At 39.5% G+C, this 21,997-nt stretch overlaps 2 protein-coding genes and 1 long non-coding RNA gene across 10 annotated transcripts in view; 1 reads left to right on the top strand and 2 right to left on the bottom strand.

The window, feature by feature from the left end:
* Rbp6 (RNA-binding protein 6) overlaps nt 1–21,997 on the bottom strand; it is a 194,505-nt gene that overhangs the window by 39,706 nt on the left and 132,802 nt on the right. The window lies entirely within an intron of this gene.
* Nucleotides 1,105–2,782, bottom strand: LOC138913212 (uncharacterized). The gene is made up of 3 exons (XR_011418869.1): nt 2,684–2,782; nt 1,627–1,702; nt 1,105–1,185 (listed from the first exon to the last, which is right to left on the bottom strand). It is a non-coding gene; the product is annotated as an uncharacterized lncRNA (long non-coding RNA).
* LOC138913123 (uncharacterized) lies at nt 6,445–8,319 on the top strand. Its single transcript, XM_070215587.1, has 2 exons — nt 6,445–8,132; nt 8,188–8,319. Exons 1-2 carry the CDS (start codon nt 6,834–6,836, stop codon nt 8,194–8,196), a joined length of 1,308 nt encoding a protein of 435 aa, XP_070071688.1. The 5' UTR covers nt 6,445–6,833; the 3' UTR covers nt 8,197–8,319.

The raw sequence follows: 21,997 nt of genomic DNA, 5'->3' as shown, positions 1-21,997 counted from the left end.
GGAGCGACCCAAATGAAGTAGACGATTTTTCAAAAACAAAGACTCTGAGGATTTCGGGGGGCAGGACTTCCGTTCGTTCCATTGTGCATGTGGCACACGTAGGCGGCCACTTGAGAGCGGCCAAGTCCGATGGACAAAACGCTGCTCAAATTCTCATCATTTGTAAGCGTCATCAGCAGTAGCAGCTGGAAAAGCCAACAAAAGAGCGGTAAAAACAGCGGCGGGCCATTTGGAACAGATCAAAATGGAGGCGAATTCGTTTTCCATTTCAGTTACCATAGTTTACTTATCTCCCAAATAGTATACGATATTTTTAAAGGTTTCTTACTTCACAAATGAAGAAGATTTCCTAGGAATGCCAATAAAAAAATTATTAAACATTTTTGCACCCCAATTCTCATTACATTCTTCAAAGAAACCACATGATTTCACTAAAATGTATACCAGACGCTGGAAATTCTAGTAAAGCTAGGTGAGAGTTTGTTAATAACTGAATTCCCAACAAAAAAAGAAGGGTTTATTATTTGATTCAGTTGGTTTTCTTACGAAAAGTTATTTTTGTTAGTCAAACTAGTACACTCATAAAAAAAAATCGAAGAATTTCCTTAAAATCTAGAAAATTCTTTCTTGAATTTTTGCCAAAGGCGACCTCACCTTTGTTTCAAGAAATGGTTTTTTTGAAAGGCACCATTAAAACAAGAAAAAATATTTCTTGTTTTAAGAAATTTAATTTCTTAAAACAAGAAAGGGTTTTTTAGGAAGCCACCATAAAAACAAGAAAAAATATTTCTTAAAACAAGAAAGGCGATTCTTGTTTCAAAGGTGGTTTGTTTCTTGTTTCAAGAAATTAAATTTCTTAAAACAAGAAAGGGTTTTTTAGAAAGGCACCTTTTAAACAAGAAAAATTCTTTCTTGTTTAAATTTCCTTTCAAGAAATTTTATTTCTTGATTTAAGAAATAATATTTCTTGAAAGGAAGTTTTATATTAACACTGAAACCCTAAAAAAAAATGTAACTTAGTTTTTTCTTTTGCATATTATATTTATTTACATTTAAAAAATTTAACACTTAACATTTAAACATTTTTAAATAACACATTTTTGACTCAAGAAAACATTATTATTACCCAAGGTCTGTTGAACTTCATATAACCTAAGGTGATCCATTTTCTTCGCCTTTCCTCATCTATAAAAAAAGAGTTATTGGGATATCAATGATTTGTTTTTAGATAAACAACTTTTTTGAAATAATGTAATGTGAATAATAGCCAAAATACAAACACGTTGGACAGACGACCGAGAGAGAGGAGCAAGACAGGTAGAAAATGAAGGGTTGAAAATCGAATTTCAGAGAGAGAGAGGCACGGGAGAGACACGTACATACATACATATATATTTACATACAGTCCTTTGCGCGAAGGGAGACCGAATGTAAGCAGGGCAGATCGTGTCAGTTTTAAGAAGGTGAAGAGAGAAACGTCGCGACGCGTAGGTCAAGCGAGCGAGAGAGAGGAGCAGAATATGAAAGGGTTGAAAATCGGGTTTCAGATCGGGTGAGCCTCGTACATGCATAGATATTTACATGCATACATAAGCATGTCAAACAAATACAACATATTTTTCTTACCTTAGAAGGTTTTAAAACAAAATTACAGCTTCGACAAACAAATTATTTGGCTGATGCAACTGCAGGTATTTTCACTCTGAACAAGAAAGGAAGCTAGCTTCGGCCAGCCGAAGCTTATATACCCTTGCAGATCATTCCTATTAATTAACAAATCGCAAAAATGTTAATTTTCTAATATTTCTCATTAATTTTCCGATCGTTCCTATGGCAGCTATATGATATAGTCGTCCGATTTTGATCAAATTAAAATTGAAATTCGGAAATATTTAAAAAGAGTCATATCCTAGAGTAGAAGATAATACAATAAAAATCAAAGAAGCTAGAATTTATTTCCTATTACTTTTCCATTAATTTTCCGATCGTTCCTATGGCAGCTATATGATATAGTAGTCCGATTTTTTAAATAATTAATTCGAAATTCAGAAATATTTAAAAAATAACATCCCCAAAAGTAGAAGGTAATATTTCAAAAAACACCGAATCTAGAATTTTTTAAAGTTTTTTTCTTCCGATCCTTCCTATGGGAGCTATAAGATATAGTTTTCCGATCCGGTCGGCTCCGACATATATACTACCTGCAATAGAAAGAAGACTTTTGCGAAAGTTTCGTCCCGATAGCTCAAAAACTGAGAGACTAGTTTGCGTAGAAACAGACAGACGGACAGACGGACAGACGGACAGACGGACAGACAGACAGACGGACAGACGGACAGACGGACATGGCTAGATCGACTCGTCTTGTGATGCTGATCAAGAATATATATACTTTATGGGGTCGGAAACGTCTCCTTCACTGCGTTGCAAACTTCTGACTGAAATCATAATACCCTCTGCAAGGGTATAAAAATAAATAAAATGCGAGTAATAAGATAAAGTTATTATAGAACTGTACACCCACAAATTTATGTACAAATGTATGTATGTACGTAGCTCTTAGCTAAAAAACAATTCACCTAAATTGGTATACGCTTGGTAAAGAGATTTGAAATGTATCCTTTAATTACATACATACAATTGTACGCCCGCTATACAAAAAATTATATACATATTTACATACCTTTGAATATTCGGAAAAAGGCTTCACCTCTTATCCGCTTGAAAATCACGTCCATCACTCACGAATTTTTTTCACAACTGACGCTCGGGGGATCAGAGAAGTCGGTAGCCGGTAGTAGTCGGGTCGAGTAGGCCCTTCGTCCCACTTCGTTTTTCTTGTCGTTAACATTCGGCAGCCGAAGGAAGTCAATGGCTACTTTCCTATATTCTAGGGTCATTTCATTCATATATTCAAAGGTGATTTTGTCCTTAAATACGTACAAAAATGTTTTGGCTGCGACGGCAAAACAAACATATGAGATTTTCATTTTTCTATTTTTAAGAAAAATTCTTTCTTGAATTTTTTCCATCAAGAAAGGTTTTCTGTATTCAAAGGACAATTTTCTAATAACAAGAAATTTTTTTTCTATTTTCAAAGGTAGGCCGATTCAATGGCGAGATTTCCAAAATTTAGAAATTAATTTTTATGAGTGTATGAAAACAGTTCTTGGAAGTCAAATTGCAGTCAAAGTTAAGAAAGAAAATTCTATGTATGTATTTTTAAGGGAATTCTGAGAAGTAAAAGTTGACTGATTTGCAATTGCAATTATTAAACAATAATTTGCCAACGCAATAACCAATATAAAATGTTTAACCCTTTGTGCCTTAAAATGTTTTGAATGTTTTTTGTTCCAAGCATCGATTGCTCCGCTAACTACTACAAAAGTGGTTACTCCTGGGTCTCTCGTCACCTTGGTCTCTTGAGGCACAAATCTCGGTCGACAGTTTCAATTGTCATGGGTATTTTTGGGGACCAAGTGGTTCCTCTGCTGGTGCAGTTGTTCAGACTTGGCATGAAGATGTGAATTTACTTTGATTTAAATTTAAAACAATTTTCAAATGAAATTCATAGCAAATTTATTCATGCTCTTAATTTGGTAATCTTAAATAAAAAAAGCGAATCGTTTAATCAAATATTTATTTGGTAATGGATTTTTTAAAACGATTTTTTAAATAAATTGGTTGTAAAATAATATTTATGTTGTTCTGTTTAATATAGGAATCACCCTTTAATAGTAATACACAACTTTAGAGCTTTAAAATCCTTGCTAAATATTCTGTGCCATCGATCATTGGCCACCAGTAAGGCAGAGGCCAAAAAGTGTTGGCACCTGAATGCCAGGAGCTGATTTCACTGGGGACACTCGTGTTATCCTACTCCTGATGGACAAATGTCCTGTGGACCCATCATTGTTTTGGGCAAAACCCAGCGGACGTATTGTTGTCAGCGGCGGTAGTTGAAATGCGCAGATTCCGCCGTTGTGTTTTGAAAAGTTTATGGCAGATAAGAGCGAGTATGAGAGATTTTTCTATGCATAATGCGGCAGTCGCACCCGAAACGGGGGCTAATTTCTCTTTGTCCCCAGTTTTTCCTTCACCCATCCTCCCCTTTGTCACTGTACTTGTATTTGTATTTGTGTGCCCAGTCGCATCTGTGTGTGGCGGCAATAAAAACTTTTATTGTTGTCACACGTAGCAGAGTGTAGTAACAGTGAAGCCAGCAGTTCCTTTCTTCGTTCTCCGTTTTCCATCTCCTGGCCATTTTGCCGGTCCTCCTGTTGTTGTGTAACCTGCGTACATACTTCCGTTTCCGCCTCCTTTTCCTTTTTTGTATTTTTTTTATTTCGGGGCCAGCCAAATTGAATAAAATGGCCTCAGTTAATGGTTGTCGGGCTGATTCAGTTAGCGCATAAAATGAGCAGAGCTCTATCCACCATCTCCAACTTTTCCCCGTCCTCTTGGGCCCGCACACTTCCTGTACACTTTCTGTATATATTTTGGTCACAAATGTGGCCGGGCCTAAATCTCGGTTTTACGAGCGCATTCTTTTGTTTCCTCGGCCTCTGTCTCTTTCCCTGCCTTTGCCATTGTTTTGTTTATTATTTGTTTTATTTTTACATACTTTTGCCAGCGTCAGTCTTTAGTTGGCCCATTATGTCGGGGCTTTCAGGAGCATGCGAAAATCAATGCTAATATATTAAACATCATCGCTCCCTGCGCGAGTGTACATACACTTTTTATGACGCTTTGACTGTCTAAAATTGCAGCGGAACGCATGAATAAATAGATTTTAAATTTGCGAAAAACAAAAACGGAATAAATAAAAAGGAGAGCAGCAGTAAGACAACAGCCGAAAAATTGCAAAAGAACGAGCGTTGCATTTAAATGAACGACGGCAAAATGCAGACAGTTGGACATGCAAATGGCAGTGACGAGATGTAGGTGCTTCTCCAAAAGAGGGTAGGTGGGTTTTCGGGTGGCTTTTCGATGGGTTTCCGGGCTCCCGTTTCTGCCGGAATGACGAAATGCCCGTTCGCTCGCTGACTGGTTGTTCGAGTGTTTAAAACGGCTATTGTGCAGCTTGTGGTTGCTTTGCAAATTGAATAAAAGTTCATTTGAGTGTAAGGCAACCGATAGCACACCCACACACATGGAAGGCCCTCGTTGGGCTGCAAAAAAATTGCAGAAAAAAGAGGAAACTGCGAGCGAACCAACGAACATTGAATGAATGTGAATGTAATCGTTTTGCAAATGAAAATTGATTTTTGAATTGTGGGTGGCCAGTCCCGTTGAACCTTTCTCCGGGCTCCAGCTTCCGGAGCTCTATCACTCCGGCAAGCAACTAAATGAAATCAGCGACTGGACACGGCAACAAATGGCAGATCGCAAAAAAGAAAATGTACACAGAGAACAATGGCGAAAGCTGATTTTTAGCATTTAACATGAGCAACAAATTTTAAATGCTTTATCTAGGATTTCTATAAGTGGGTTTTATAAACCACAACTTACTTTCGTTGGTTTTAAATTTTGCTATGATTTTAAAACTGATCTGTAAGGAAATAAAGCTGCCATATTTTACAAGGCTGTATAACTAAATTCTGATTTTCTTCATTAACACACAATGTGCTATTAAAAAATGGTATACTTTTTTATTAACTTTTTAAGGTTGCTACAAGGTTTTTTATTCTGTACCTATAATTTTTTACTCTGAATAATCTGACTGAATGATTTTAATTTTTACTCTGTATCATATAAGAAGAATACACATTGCTGGCAGCGATATGCAATTTGGTTTTTAATTTAAATGCCAAATTTAAATATAAATTTAAATCTCGCAAGCGCATAAAAAGACGCAAACAAATAGCGGGCAGATAAAGAAACTAAAAAATTGCCATTAATAATGCAAGGCTTAAATATTTGAATGCCCCTGCGATGATGGTGGTGCTCTAATTGCGCACTGGTGTTGGTGGGCACAAGTCTATGTGTATGTGTATGCGAACGCACAAAAGTGCGCTATACATTTTTCATGCGACCATAACAAAAGCAAAAACATACGGAAAATGCTCAGCGCTTTTCTTATGCCACAACGACCGTTTTCCTCGATTCAAAGACACTGGCGGCAAAAGAGACGGAGATATGGCGAGGGAGGGAGAGAGGAGGGGGGCAGAGCCAGATAGACGGGCAACAAAGTGGATTTGAATTATTCAAAAAATGCGATTGTTATTTGCAAAATGTGCAGTGAATTGAGACGCTCGCAGACAAGCGACGACGACTGCTGCCGCTGCGATTTACGTTGGCGAAATAATGTTGTATTTATGAGCCAGAATAGTTGGCTAAAGAGTTTTATGGCAGCACAATTGATGCAGCAAGGCGATGGAAACTTTAACTGAACGTTTGAGGTTCAGTCAGTGCGGGGAAATATGAAATATTTATTCACATAATGTAACAGGCTAGGTGTAATAGTACATTATGTAACATGCTGTTTGTATTATTTAGTTGTATTTAGCTTTAGTTGTAATATTAATAATTATTGTTGTTATACCTAAGTATATATGAAAAGGGCAGATTTCAGTAATCTACTCTGGTAACACTATTTCGATATCGGGAGAGCGGACCTCTCTCTCGAGAGAGCCTAAAACGGGGGTTGAAAGAGAGTTGCCTGCGAGCAATCAGTCAGTTCGATTTGAGAGATCAACCGAGAGTGAACTTTAAAAATAAAGACTTGTAAAATCAAGAAAATACATCCTGATACAATCTCAGAAGTGGGATACCGAAAAAAAAAAAAAAACCAACAGATTAAAACAAAATTTAAAACTTGAATTAAAACGAAAATGGATTTAGAAATCAGTGACGTGTCTGTGACGCAATTAAAAAGGTGGTTGGAACTCCTAAATTTGCCGACAACTGGATCTAAGGCCGAACTTTTTTCGCGAGTCGCCAATGTGCCACCGGAAAACCGAGGCTCCGTCCCACAAATCAGTCAGGAGGACGGAGAAATAAGGGATACGGGATCCACATGTTCGGAAGACGAATGCCCCCAATTGCAAGATCAGAGGGAGCCAAATCGTGGTGGAAAAACTATGGAGGAGTTGCGCGTAGAAATCGAAAAGGCCCAGAAGTTTCTAGAATTTCTACACATGCAGATCGACAGCGTCACTTCGGGCAGCAGCGGCAGTGGCGCCGAAACCAACGTTTCGCCGAATTTCGTGCAGACAGACGCCGGCAAAAGCAACGGTTCTCAGAAGTTCGAGAACATGCAAGAACGAGAGAGGCAGACAAGTGGCGACAAGAATCGAGGAACTGGCGAGACAAACAACCGTTCGACGAACGGCAAGAAGAGCGGAGCTGAAAACGGAGAAGAGCGAGATGGCGAGAGACGCGCCAGTTTTGCGAATGCAGTACAAAGGGAGGATGGAGAATTTTCGTCAGATGGATTCAGGTTCGCTAAGGAGATTTTGATGGATTTTTCCGATTCCGATTTCCGAGTTCCGATTCGAATGTGGATATCCCAATGGGATAATATATCCGTCTTGTACAACCTGTCGGACACTCAGCGCAGAGTTTTGCTGATCAGCAAACTTAAAGGCAGTGCTTTGCAGTGGATGCATGCTGATGCATCGCGATTCGTTAAACCGACAAGTGAGTTGTTACAGCAATTGCAGCTCGCTTTCGGTGGCAACGAGTCAAAGGCTGAAATGAGGCGCAAATTCGAGGCGCGCCTATGGAAACCCGATGAAAAATTCGCTGTGTACTTCGAGGAAAAATGCAGGCTGGCTCGAGATGTCAACATGGACGATGACGAACTTCTGGATGGACTGATCGTTGGCATTCCGACGGTTAATTTACGCAATCAGGCCAAGCTGCAATGTTTTGACAACCCAGGAAGGATGCTTAGAGCTTTTGCGGATATTGTGCTGCCAGCGAGGGTTCCAGGAAATAACAAGGTGCAGGCGTTCAAGACTGATCCAACAAGCAAGGAAACGCGTTGCTACAACTGCAACGGAAAGGGGCACTGGGCAAGAGAGTGCACCAAACCGAAGCGGACACCAGGGACTTGTTATGCGTGCGGAGCGGCCGATCATTTCATCAGCGCATGTCCACAAAACAAGAAGCAAGATGTCAATAATTACGTAAGATTGTTTAAAATTTTTTGTTTTGAAAACCCTAACCAGCCAATCATTACAGAATGCTTAATAGATTCAGGAAGCCCAGTATCATTAATCAAAAAATCGCTTGTACCAAGAAACATTAAATTAGAACCTCAAGAAGAGACTTATTTTGGAATAAATAAAAGCTTATTGAAAAGCGTTGGAAAAATGTTATGTTTTGTAATAAAAAAAGAAATAAAGATTTTGTTTAATTTAATTGTTGTGGCTGATGAATCTATGGGCTGTAATATTGTGCTGGGCAGAGACTTTATGGCAGCCTGTGATTTAAAAATTAATTTAGAAACTTTGAAAATAATAACTGTCGAGAGTACTAAAACCCAAGATGATATGAAAATTACTTCAATTTATAAGGAGCCTTGTTGTAAGGGAAAAGAATTAGATTGTTTTCAAAATGAAAGTGAAACGTTAGGTAAAAAAATTTTAGGAAATGAGAAATTAGGCAGTGAAATTTTAGGAAATAAGAAATTAGGCAGTGAAATTTTAGGAAATGAGAAATTAGGCAGTGAAATTTTAGGAAATGAGAAATTAGGCAGTGAAATTTTAGGAAATAAGAAATTAGGCAGTGAAATTTTAGGAAATGAAGAATTAGGTAGTGGGAGGAAGATTCTAGGAAGCAAAGTGTTAGGAAGAGAAATATTAAGACATGAAATGTTAGATAATGAAAAGTTGTGCAGTGAAAATATGAAATGTGAAGTTTTTAGGAATAAAAATGACGGAAAGAAAAATTATGTTGATAATTTCGAACAACAAATGATGGAAATAAATATTTTAGAAGATGCGGAAAAGGAAAATGTGTATAATATTGGTGAACAAGTTAGCTATATGGATCAGAAGAAATTAATTGAGTTAGTGGAATCTAGTTATGTCCAGGTGAAAAGACCTGAAGTTCCGAAAATAAAATGTGAAATGAATATCGTGTTAGAAAATTCAAAACCATTTAGTTGTGTACCAAGGAGACTTTCGTACAGTGAAAAGGAGGCGTTACAAAAAATGTTAGATGAATACATTAAGGATGGTATTATTCAAATTAGTAAATCGGAGTATGCTTCTCCGATTGTACTCGTAAAAAAGAAATCGGGAGATCTTAGACTGTGTATAGATTTTAGGCGTTTGAATAAGATTATGGTCAAGGATAATTATCCGATACCCTTAATTGATGACCTTTTAGATAAATTAGTGGGGAAATCTGTATTTACGAAATTAGATCTTAGGAATGGATACTTTCATGTGTTCGTTAACAAGGAGTCGGTAAAATACACATCGTTTACAACGCCTTTGGGGCAATTTGAGTTTTTGCGTATGCCGATGGGACTTAAAACTTCTCCGCAAGTGTTTCAAAGATTCGTCAATGACATATTCTCGGATATGATAAGACAAGACAGGGTTGTAGTATATATGGACGACATTTTAGTTGCAAGTAGGAATATAGAGGAACACTTAGAAATATTAGCAGAAGTATTTAAGAGGTTAGTTGAAAATAAGTTAGAGCTAAGAATGGACAAATGCAAATTTTTACAGGATAAGGTTAAATATTTAGGATTTTTGATTTCATATGATGGAATTAAAGCTGATGATAGGGGCTTAGAAGCCATACAAAATTTTCCAGTTCCAAACAAAGTACAAGCAGTTCAAAGTTTTTTGGGTCTCTGCTCTTATTTCCGAAGGTTTATTAAGGATTTTTCGATAATAGCAAAACCGTTGTACGATTTAGTGAAAAAGGATAGGGTATTTAGGTTTGAGGAAGAAGAGTTAAATTGTTTTGCGCTTTTGAAAGCGAAATTAATGGAAGCGCCAGTTTTAGCGATTTACGATCACAGAGATGACATTGAGCTACACTGCGATGCCAGTGCGCTAGGTTTTGGGGCTGTACTTCTTCAAAGAAAAACAGACAAGAAGTTGCATCCTATATTTTACTTTTCAAAAAGATCAACGACAACAGAAGCGAGATATCACAGCTTTGAGTTGGAGACGTTAGCCATTATTTATGCATTAAGAAGATTCAGGATATATTTGCAGGGTAAGCGGTTCCTAATTGTAACGGACTGCAACTCCCTTACATTAACGCTAAATAAAATTGACTTAAATCCGAGAATAGCAAGGTGGGCTCTAGAGCTTCAGGAATTTGATTATGATTTAAAGCATAGGGCGGGAAGTCAAATGCAGCACGTAGATGCACTGAGTAGGTGCAATAATATAATGGTAATAGAGGCGAACACGTTTGAGACTAATTTAGTAATTTGCCAGTCAAAAGATGATAAAGTACAAGAAATTAGGAAAATTTTAGAAAATAGCGAGCATAAATGGTTTGAAATGAGGAATGGGGTGATATATAGGAAAAGTAATGACAACAGAATATTATTTTATGTACCAAAGCGAATGGAGGAACATGTGCTATACAAGTACCATGATGAATTAGGCCATATTGGAAGGGACAAAGTGATAGAGGCAATTGGAAAGAGTTACTGGTTTCCGAACATGAAAAATAAAGTTTCAGATCATATTCAAAATTGTTTGAAGTGCATAGCATATTCTCCGAAAGTAGGCAAAGGTGAGGGACAATTGCACAGTATACCGAAAGGCAATAAGCCTTTCGAAATCATTCACATAGATCATTATGGACCCGTGGATAATAGTAGGTCGAAGAAACACATATTAGCTGTTGTAGATGCGTTCACAAAATTTGTTAGGCTATACACGACCAAAACAACAAATACAAAAGAGGCAATAAATGCATTGATAGATTACTTTCGAGCGTATAGCAGACCCAAATGTATTATTTCAGATCGCGGAAGCTGCTTTACGTCAGCAGATTTTGCTACATTCATGGAGGACAATAACATTAAACATATTAAAATCGCGACGGGGTCGCCACAGGCCAATGGACAAGTTGAGCGAATTAATAGAAGCTTAGGACCTATGATAGCGAAATTGGCAGAGCCAGAGAGGGGTTTACATTGGGATAGTGTTATTGAAAAGGTAGAGTATTCAATAAATAATACGATTCATAATAGTATCAAGCAGCGGCCTAGTGAAACATTATTTGGTATAACTCAGAGAGGAGAAGTTTGTGATGAGTTAAGGGAAAGATTAGAGGAGAATGAATGTGAAGTAGGGGTTAGGAAAACGTTAGAAGATATTAGGAAAGAAGCTGAGGAATCCCAAGAACAATCACAGATGAGAAATGAAGCATATTACAATGCAAAAAGAAAGAACGCAACCGAGTTTAGAGAAGGTGATTATGTCATGGTTAAAAACTTTGATAGTACGGCTGGTGTAGCAAGAAAACTTATTCCAAAGAATAAGGGTCCTTATGTGATTGACAAAGTCTTAAAGAATGACAGATATTTGCTTAAAGATATTGATGGGTTTCAGTTATCTCGGAATCCCTATCAAGGTGTGTGGAGTGTTAATAATATTCGGCACTGGATGAAAGAATAAGAATATAATAAAAAAAAAAATGAATTGTATATATGTATAGATGGTAAGCAATATAAAACAAAAAACCAATGTAAATTATAAAATAATATGTCAGAGATAGTGGGATATCTCAAAGTCAGGACGGCCGAGTTGTAACAGGCTAGGTGTAATAGTACATTATGTAACATGCTGTTTGTATTATTTAGTTGTATTTAGCTTTAGTTGTAATATTAATAATTATTGTTGTTATACCTAAGTATATATGAAAAGGGCAGATTTCAGTAATCTACTCTGGTAACACTATTTCGATATCGGGAGAGCGGACCTCTCTCTCGAGAGAGCCTAAAACGGGGGTTGAAAGAGAGTTGCCTGCGAGCAATCAGTCAGTTCGATTTGAGAGATCAACCGAGAGTGAACTTTAAAAATAAAGACTTGTAAAATCAAGAAAATACATCCTGATACAATAAAGTGCTGGTAAAATGATATTTTTCACGTTCAACTTGCCAGTAAGCCCACAGACATATTTAAATTTACGTATCCTTGGGGAATGTTTCTTTAAAATGTGTGTTAAAAAGTAACTAATATTTTTGAGGGACCGAAATTCAGAACTCCCTGGAAAAATATGTATATCTTAGGGTGCATTGGGGAAAAATGATTTAAAAGCATTTATTGATTGACTGTAGTTAGTTTAAAAACTCAAAATTTTATGTGTATTCCTTAAGTCAGTATTGTACTATTTATTACTTTCATGCTTGCACTAGTTCTTGCACCAATATACTTAATATTTTATGGAAAAAAACGGTTTCTTAACAAAGCCCAACTTCGGATGGGTTTAACCAAAACATAATTGACAGCTGCATCATTTTTCCTTTCCTTCCCAGCGAAAGCCACTCACGCTGCAGCTATTTATCATTTTATCATCTGCCAGCGAGGCGCTTTCAAAGGCCAAAGCAACGCACCACTGGTGACATTGCACTCTCCTGTCCATTTTTGCTCCGCACAGCCGAGTCATTATAAATGAAAGCGCAGCCGGCTATCCAAACCTATTCAGTCCGCCCTCGGCTGCAAAAAATAACGTGAAAATAGAGGAAAAATAAAAGGAAAACTCAAACCGAAAATGGTTTTAATCAGTTATTCATGAGCCGGGGCGACGTCAAACAAAAGCCGCTGCCGGTTGACATTGGAAGTCGACTGACTGAAAGATGAGGCAGCCTCCGTTCTGTTTTGCAGATGACGATGATGATGATAAAAAGAACGCAGTATGTGAAAAAAAATTTATGAGCTGGAAAAAGGCTTCAAAAAAGAAAGCCTGAAACTCCCGCCAGCAACAACAATTAGCTGCAACTTAAAAGGAAGGCGCAAAGGGTTTGTTTATTTAAGGGGGGTGCTGGGGGTGCAAAATGGAAAAGGGGATGGTTTTGCGCTGTGGGGTAATGTAGGGTGAGTTCTGGAGACGACATGTCTTCTTCTTCTTCGTGTCTTGGTGTCTTGGCGCGTTGATGGAAGCACTCCAAACTAATGAGTATGCACATATTGTATGCAAGTGGCAAAAAAGGGGTAGCTTTGCCGCCTTTGTTGCAACAACTCTAGATGCACTTGGTGCCCAGGTAGCATGTCTCGTCAAGAGGGGCTTGTCGTCGCTGATTTTGTTTTGTTGCCCAGCCAAAGAGCCTTCAAATTAGTTGGCACAAAACATAAATGCAAATGAATGCATGCATTTTCGCCCTCCCCTCCTCAAAACCCCCGACAGCCTCATTAATGCAGGCCTGATTGGACTTTTTGTTTGGGGAGGGGAGGGGCTGGTGGAGGTCTGGGCGGACCATACCCAGTGCACTTAAGTAGCTGGGTTTTAAACAATTACATTGGACGCCTTTGCACATTATGCTCTATCTGCTTTCACCTTTCTCCTCCTCCTCCTCTTTCCCTCCTTTCTCCGTGGTGTGAATGAATGTTGTCTGCTGATTGAAAATTCTTGTGCAAAAATGTCGACGTCGACGTTGCTGTTACTCTGACATGCTGCTGCTCATTACATTAATTGCTTTGGCTTGTCTTTGCGACAGCCACAGACGATTGCAGTGCACACGGTGCGTATGCGTATTATGCATGCAGGAGTGTGTATCTGTGAGCTGCATCCGTGTGCCCGATGTCTGTCTGTATATGTGGAGCAGCAGCATCAGCAGCAGCAGAAACAGCAGCAGTCGCATTTCAATTTCAATTTTGCAATTTTGGCAGCTGCCAGGTGGCACTGTCTCTCCAACTGTCTGCCATCCCTTTCCCTCTCGGCGCTGTCCCTCTCTGACTGACTATCTGTCTCTCTGTCCCTCTCACTCTCTCTCTTTCTGGCTGTCTGTCTGTCTGCCTGTCGGACGGGCAGTTTCCCATATCATGGCAGGCAGGCAGCAGCATTTCCCATTTCCCATTCCGAGGCTCAGACCAATGCAAAAGCCTTTTTATCGCTTTTGCCCCTCATCAATTCACTGGCTAACAGATTTGCGCAGCTGTTTCCCTCGCCCTTTCTCTTTCCCTATGCAAGCACTGGGAGAAAAGATGGGGTAGATAACCCTTCATTGGATCTGAGGATCTTTAATAAAATATTCATCGATTTTTAAATTATTTTGTATAGTACAAAAATATAGTAAATTATGTTAAAGAAATATATTTGATTTTATATTTGAGGTTTTCTTGTGTCCTAAATTCACTTAAACTCAAGAACATTTTTAAACCAAATTAAGCCTGAATTATTCTTTGAATGTTAAAAAACAATTTACAACAAATTGCAATGTTTTATTTAATTGTATTTTTACTATTTATAAATTCGATACCAAATTCATAGTTCAAAAGAATGAGAGATATATGGGCACTTCCAAAAAAAAGTCCACCAAGCCAAAAACCTTGAAACTTGAATAAAACATATTTCCACATGATTTTGCCCCGATATTAGTTTCTAACTAGTTGGATACTGAGCTTAACTACAAATTTGGAGTATAGTTTGATTATTTTTGTGACAAACCCCACCAATATACGCAAAAATCAGTTTTTGGCTATTTTTTTGTTATTTTTTGGACCTGTCTTCTGTTGTAAATTTATCCTATAGGAATGCTGATATGTGACATTTTTCTGTCCTGAATGCTTCATTCACATGCTAAACTATTAAGTTAAAAGCAAAACATCCAGCAATTGAGAGATAGAGGTAAAGAAATCCGCTTTACAAAACAGTCGGAAAAAATGTCCCGAGCGACATGTCCCGAGCGAATGTGGTTAAAACTGCATAAAAAAAAAACGGCAAAGAATTTTTGAGTAAAACCAAAAGCATTTCACAGCGACATGTTTGAACAACATTCTAAAAAAAATCGCATTCAAATATTCTATCAGAATTTGCTAATTTCTGGTGTTGTATGAACTTCCCCGAAATCCACTTCTATTTTTGTCCCGAGCGAATACGGCAGTTTTTTACCGATATCTTAAAAACTAAAAGTGGTACAAAATTAAGATTTTGAACAAAAATAGAGCTTGGGAAGAGTGAAAAGAAAAGCCCATAATTAAAATTAAAATCCATTATTTTAAAATTTTTTTTCAACTTTAAAGGTGTGCAAATGTCCCGAGCGACATTTTGGAAGTGCCCATATTTTCAATCTCGATTATATCTGATTTCAGACTTTCAAATCGGATTCTTCAGACAACGTTTTTCTCTCAGTGCATTTATATGGGTGTGCGCGTGTGGCTGTAACTGTGCATGTGTGTGCACCCGAAAATGTATGTCGCCTGTCAAATTACTTGAATCTCTGCTCTGCAGTCGCCTCCTCAGCTCAGCCAACTCAATGCAGTTGGACCCACATTTGTGCGCTTGGTTTGTCGTGTCAGTCAAGCATAATATGATTATGTAGATGCTCGCACACACTCTGCCGCACACACACAGCACAGCAGCGGAAACGGAAACTGAGTGGGCGGGAATACGAGAGCAGCAGTGCCACCCACGCATTCCGCAAAAACTACGAGTATCTATTGGTTACACAATACAGCAATACAGCTGCAGATATCCAATGCGCTGTCAAATCGTATTTATTATTTTATGTTTTCATTTTGAAAATTGCCAGTCGCCATTGTTGTTACTTTGGCTGTGATTACAGGGAACAAAAAGCACTATCTGTCCATAATGTCCGCCTGTCTATCCGGTTGTCTGTCTGGCTAACTAATCGACTGTTGTCGGATCGCGTCAAGTGCCAGGGTTCTTTGGCATTCTCCAGCATTTTCCAGCTTTCCATTTCCACCTTTCGTCCCGCCCTGTGCTCATTGTGTTTGCGGCTGGCAAACAGTCAAAGGGAAAGCGAGAGATATTGGGAAATGGGGAAAAGCACTGACTTTTACCGGCAACTCTCAGGATGTGTGTATGTGTGCGCCTCAGAGTCCCCTAGCAATCAGGATTTGGTATGCAAATTTGTAAAATGGAATTGCATAAATATTAGAAATCAATATTGGTCTCGATTCCCTCTGTCTGAATGCTCGAGTGTGTCTGTGTGTGGTTGTGCTTGGCGAGGGTGATGAATTAAGGCAAGTCGATTAAAAGATAAGCGCCCAAAGTGCCCCCGAACTTGACTAAATGCTTTCAGTGTCAATTTGCTTAACGTTGATGAGAAAAACGCACAAGTTTCCCCCCTCTGCTCGCCCTTCCTCGGCTGCCACTTCAACGTGTGCTAAACATGCAGCAACTCCCTTGACCCGACGATGATGAAAAACAGTTTGCAACTAATTAAGCTGCACGCACAATCTAACATGCAAGTTAACACCCGGCCAGCAGGAGGCAGCAGCAATAACAGCCAAGTTTCCTCGGCACAGTGCAACAAAGCCCGGTGAGTTGGACAGCGGATGCGGAAATGGGAATGTGGCAATGCGACCTGCACTCTGCCAGAATTTAGATTTATAATATTAATAAACATTTTACATACCTATTTATATTAGTTGGAAAATCTCCATTAACATTAATTTTAATTACCCTAGATATATTTTATTATCCATAAATATTGATAATAAAAAATAAACTGTTATATGATATAAGAAAAATTATATTTTTCAATCATTTAAGCACTGGGATCGGATGGAATAAAATATTAAAAATTAAAAATGTTTTATTGTGACGCCAAAAGACAATAGAGAATTGTTCTATATAATTAGTTTAAAGATCTATTATGATTTTGTAATAAATATTTAAGCCTCTGACATAATGACTTCAATTCGACTATTTAATGTTCTCCCCTTAATTTCCGAGTGCAAATTTGTGGCTGAAGCGACGCTGTGATGGATATGTGATGTGCACTAATGGCAGCATTATGCAAGCATTGGGCATTAATTCGCTCATCATCCGGACAACCACAACCGCAATTCGAACAACCCTTGCCCCACTGTCTCCCTGCCTGAGTGTGTGTGTCTGTGTGTGTCTTCGTGTTTGACAAGGTAATATGCAATAAAAACGATACCCCGATCCTGCGTTGGGTTGCGTGGTGCGTTGCCACATTTGACCGCAGTTAACAAAGGCGTCCACACGGATACATACATCCACACAGATGGAGTAGATGTATCACGTGCCCCGTTGGGGGAGTGGGGAAGGGGCGGAAGGATGGGGGCGGGGCGGCACATTATATATAGACCGATACCGGGGACCCTGGCTGGGGCACAATAATAAGTGACGCATTTAATCTGATTTGCTTTATGACATGTTCATGACGAGAACAATTAAAATGTGCGGTTGGCTAGGCAGCAGAGAGCCGATGTTTGGTATTTAGAGGGTGTGGGTGGAGTGGGAGCCACGATGATGATGTTGGCCGGCGTAAAAAGCAAATTGTTTAATGTGCTGTGAATAAGTGACAAAACAGCTGAACCCAGGATAGGCCTAGGCCTCCGCCTCTGGTCTGTGCTTCTAGTCATGGAACTTTATCGACGACGCGTGCCGAAATCGAGATGGGGGAGGGCAGTACACAAAGAACATAATTTGTAGTTGGCACTTGCCAAAATTAATGCATTAATATATTTTTAAGGTACCTGAATAGTTTATATTATTTAGTTTGGTGTTTTAGTATTTTTATTGTGGGTAATAAAATATTTGAAATATTTTTTTAGATTTTCAGAATATGTTTTGTTGATGCAAACTCCACGCATCCTGCTCATATTTCTGGTAGGCAAATTAATAATTGGATAATTATCCTTTCGTCACATGAAAAGTGCAATAAGGGAGCAAATTTATAGCTGCAAGTGTCATACTGCAGAAACTTATGTAAGTTTCTTCCCGCAAACCAAAATGTTTCAAAATAACATGTTTTTATCTCTAACCTGATAGACTTTTCCCCCAGTGCAGGAATGGCAGTGAAAGTGGTGGTGCGCTTGGCTCCCTAGGGGTGACTTTGTCTTATCGCACGTAAGGGTTTATCCCATTAGCCGCAGTTGACTGGACGGTCGGACGGATTGAGGGGGGAAGAGGGGGATTGTATCTGTGTATCTGCTCTTGATTAGCCAGTGGGTTATTAATGATTCGGCCATGGCCGCAGTGTCAACAATATGCGATATCCCCATTCGATTTGGCAACTGACAATCTGCCCGGTTTTCTACTTATGTGCTGGTCCTTTGGCTATAATCGCGACAGTAATTGGACATAATGCGACAAAGCTTTCTCTTCAGCTCCACTTCTCCGATTCTCCGTTCTCCTTTCTCCGTTCTCCAATGCTCCATGGCTCCGTTTTGCTATTTCGCCAGTTGTTTGGCTTACACACGCCTCGCTGGCTCGACTTCTTTGCCGGCTAAAACTTTGTTGCAGTTTGTTTTTACCATTGTTTTGTAATGGCGAAATTATAGACCCCAGCGACCCTTAAGCTTCATTTCACTCCGAGAAGCCCCGAAACCCCACAGACCACGACCACCCACTCCTGTGACTGGCAGCGACATCCTTCGCCTTGTTCATCTTTGGCATTATCTACTTCCGCCATAAACAGCAACAACTTTTCATCTTTTGTGCCAAGCAGCAGCGGCAGCTTCAGCATTTTCCGTCTTTGTCTTTCGCCCGTGGTGCCGTCTCTTTCGCTGGTCTACCACGCGCCACGTTCTGCATTTTTATGATTTTTATTTTGATTTCCTTTAAACTAACTTCGGAGAGAGAAGAAAACGGGAAAGTAGAGAGAAATCGTTGCTATTTTTGCAAATTGCCTACAATGATGGCCGCAAGTTCGCGTCCTGTCTTCTGCTCTCCTCATTTGCCCTCGTCCTTCGTCCCTTTTTCAATGTTACGCTTGAAGTAATGCTACAGCCTCCTGCCCCTCGTCTCAGCTGCCTTTGCCTGGCACCCGGAAAATATTATTTCGCTTGACTTTTACAACAGCCCAGGCATCGAGAGGTTTTTCCCCACACCCCATACGCCACACATACCCCACATACCCCTCGGAAAACCAAGCTACTTTTATTTTATGTTTTTTCCGTTTAGTTGTTGTTGTTTATGTCGATGTTGCTGGCGACGTTCCGTCCAAAACTATTTTGCTATTTGTTTTGCCTAACTCGATTTTTCACTGGTTGCCTTTTGTCTGCTTGGCTGCTCCACCCCCCGCTTTTCATCCTTACCGCCGATTTTTCCAAGCCACCCATTTTCCCTGGCACTGACACATCTGAGACGACACACAAAAACACATTTGACAAAGTATGTACACTGGGCGAAGCAGCATTATTCAAGTATCAGCATCAAGAAACCGTGCTTAGGAAATAGAAAAGTTCACTTAAAGTGAAAATACAAAAATAAGTTCTACTTCTGAATAAAATAAGCTTGATAGATAAAAATACCCTTCATAATCCAACGTAACCCTATTCCATTTTTCAGAAAAGCCAACAAAGACTTCTTTTCACTAGTAGTTTTTCCCCCTGTAAAATCATCAACTAAGGCAAAAACATTCAGGACACTTTTGGCTTTCCTATTTTTGGAACTCGCCTCTGTCATCTTTTTTTCTGTGTCGCTCCTGCCATTTATTTTTGTTGCCGTTGTTGATTCTCCGATTTGCCATTCATTTTGTGTTTGTAATGATTTCCATGCTAATCACAACAATTGACGCGTGTGCGGCTTTGACAGTCAGTTCGATTCGATTCGATTCATGGGAGGGGAATCTTGGAGTGGGGCCACATAACAAATGATGGCTATAATTGTATGGGAATCTTGCTCCATATTCATTGATGGCCCCCGACATAATGGATTTCTATGCGGGCCGCACTCCGTGGCCAAACAATCGGGAAGGAACAGATAGTTTTTGCCCCCAACTCCGCGCGGCAGAGCTCGTTGATTATTTTCCGGCTTTGATCTATTTTAATGCTGGCGCATTACGTTATCATTTATTTGGCGGGGGAAATTGAAAGTATTTATCAAGCTGCTAATAAATGGATGGCCCGACGGATTCATTCGATTTCGATCCGATATCCAATAGCCGGGGTGCTAAGCTGCTCAACAATTTTTCAAACTTGAAATTAATAACGATTTTTTCTCGCCCATTCGCCCGTTCGTCCATTTTGCCCCGACCATTTTCATTTTGCTTGCCTTTAATTTTTCTTTTATCTGCCATTGAACAATGGCCGGGCAATTTCGGTGGAGGAGAAAGAACGGATCGGGAAAAAAAAGGCAGGAGGATGGAGGAAGGACAGCCAGTAGCTGGCATAATAAATTAAGCGCTGCTGGCCCGATGGCTGCCACTTGGCCAAAATAAATTGCACTAAGCGAAAAATAACAACTCAATCCATGGATGGAACGGAACGGACGACAAACGACAAAAACTGCCGGCCAGAAAATTGAAGTAGCAGGAAAAGCAGGGAAAGCAGGAAAAGCTATAGCTTCGGTTCTCCTATGGCAAATGGAAAAAGTGCGCAGCACAATGGGCTAAAAGGAGAGGAAAAGGGGATATAAACAGATTACGTCGTTATTGGTGCTGCTACTGTTCGTCCAGCTCCTCCTCTATTCCTCTTTTCTTTTTTTTCCCTTTTTTTGACCAGCACGTGCCCACACATGTCCCCAGGATAGATGGCGATGGCAGCTCCTCCTCGCCTCCTCCCGACTCCCCGTTCGATATCCCATATCCCATATAGCCCATCGCGTATCTATGCATGACCAGAGCTCCCTCGATTGATTTTGCGTCCTGGCATCACCTGCGGGCTAAGCTGCTTTCCAGGATTCGCAGGACGACGGTGGAAAAACCATCGGAGCGTTAACGTAGCCTGTCGCCTTTGTGTCCTGTTTCCCGGGTCCCATGTCCTTCGCCTGCATTAATTTATTTCCGTGTCCTCGGACAATCGTGCCACAATTCACGGCTGCGTTTTGTTAATTAATTTGCTCATTTATTGCCACACACACGCACCATCCTGGCAGGATCCTCTTGATTGAGCCCTTAAAAAGGAATTGCAGCTATCTTTGGACAGCAGCTGTCTTGTGCTATTTTTTCAGTTTTTTCGTCTTCTTATGTGAGTCATTTTCTTTCTTGGAAAAGTTAAGCTAAGGTAAATTTCTGACGATCCTCAAAAAGTTCACATTTATCTTAATCATTTTTTTCTTGTAAATATTTTTCCCATTTATTTTAATGACAATATTTTTATTATTTTCAAAAATTTTAAATTTTAAGGATGATAATTAAAGTTGTGTGTTCGTTTATAATAATATCTTTGCATACTCATAACTTATTTATGTTTTTAATTTTTAAATTGTAAACTAAAGTGCTTAATTTTTTCCCCGTACATTTTCAATACCCCGTAAAAAGAGGAAACGGCAGTTATCTTCAGACGACAGCTGTCTCTCCAGCTTTCGTTTTTCCCCATTTTTCTTTCAATTTCGTACTTTTCACTCTATTCATATTTTTTGTTTGGGGTTTATGGAACACAATAACAAAAACATAAATCAAGAACGTACCGGAATAATTTCAGTATAGCGTTTGCTATTTTTTAGCTGAGCTAGCATCTGCAGTTCCTTTGAAAGAGCGGATTTTCCATGGCTATTATCCGGGCAGAATTCGTTGCGCCTTTGTTCGCTCCGCTTAAAGTTGCCTAATCGCAGGGCCAGGAGTATTTTACCGTACGTTACCGAGATAGTTGCCATAAGCCACCCTGAACTAGTTGCAATTGCCCCCTAATCCCGCGTAAATCATAGCACTCAAGGTGGGCCACTAATTTACCATTATGTCAAGTCGAGAACTGCTCAAGATGTCGTTCATTACGGGCTCATTCTTCAGGGGCTTGCGGCCCCGACCTCCTCCACACTCCGACTGCAGTTACTTGCGGCCACTTATTATTTATTGCGCCTTAGGTGAACGCTGCGTTTCGCTTTTGCCTTTCACTCAACTTGCATTTTTCATGCACGTTCATTATTATCATTGCTGGCCCCCAAACTGCCATTCTTCAGAGCCCCAATC

This window comes from Drosophila takahashii, chromosome 3L, assembly GCF_030179915.1.
Source record: "Drosophila takahashii strain IR98-3 E-12201 chromosome 3L, DtakHiC1v2, whole genome shotgun sequence".
NCBI classification, from domain to species: Eukaryota; Metazoa; Arthropoda; class Insecta; order Diptera; family Drosophilidae; genus Drosophila; species Drosophila takahashii.
The sequence above is the reverse complement of the archived record's forward strand: the minus strand, read 5'-3'. Positions and strand labels throughout refer to the sequence as shown.

Bases quoted from the DNA above. Each gene is read 5' to 3' on its own strand.
- LOC138913123 (XM_070215587.1), top strand. From the start codon at position 6,834: ATGGATTTAGAAATCAGTGACGTGTCTGTGACGCAATTAAAAAGGTGG.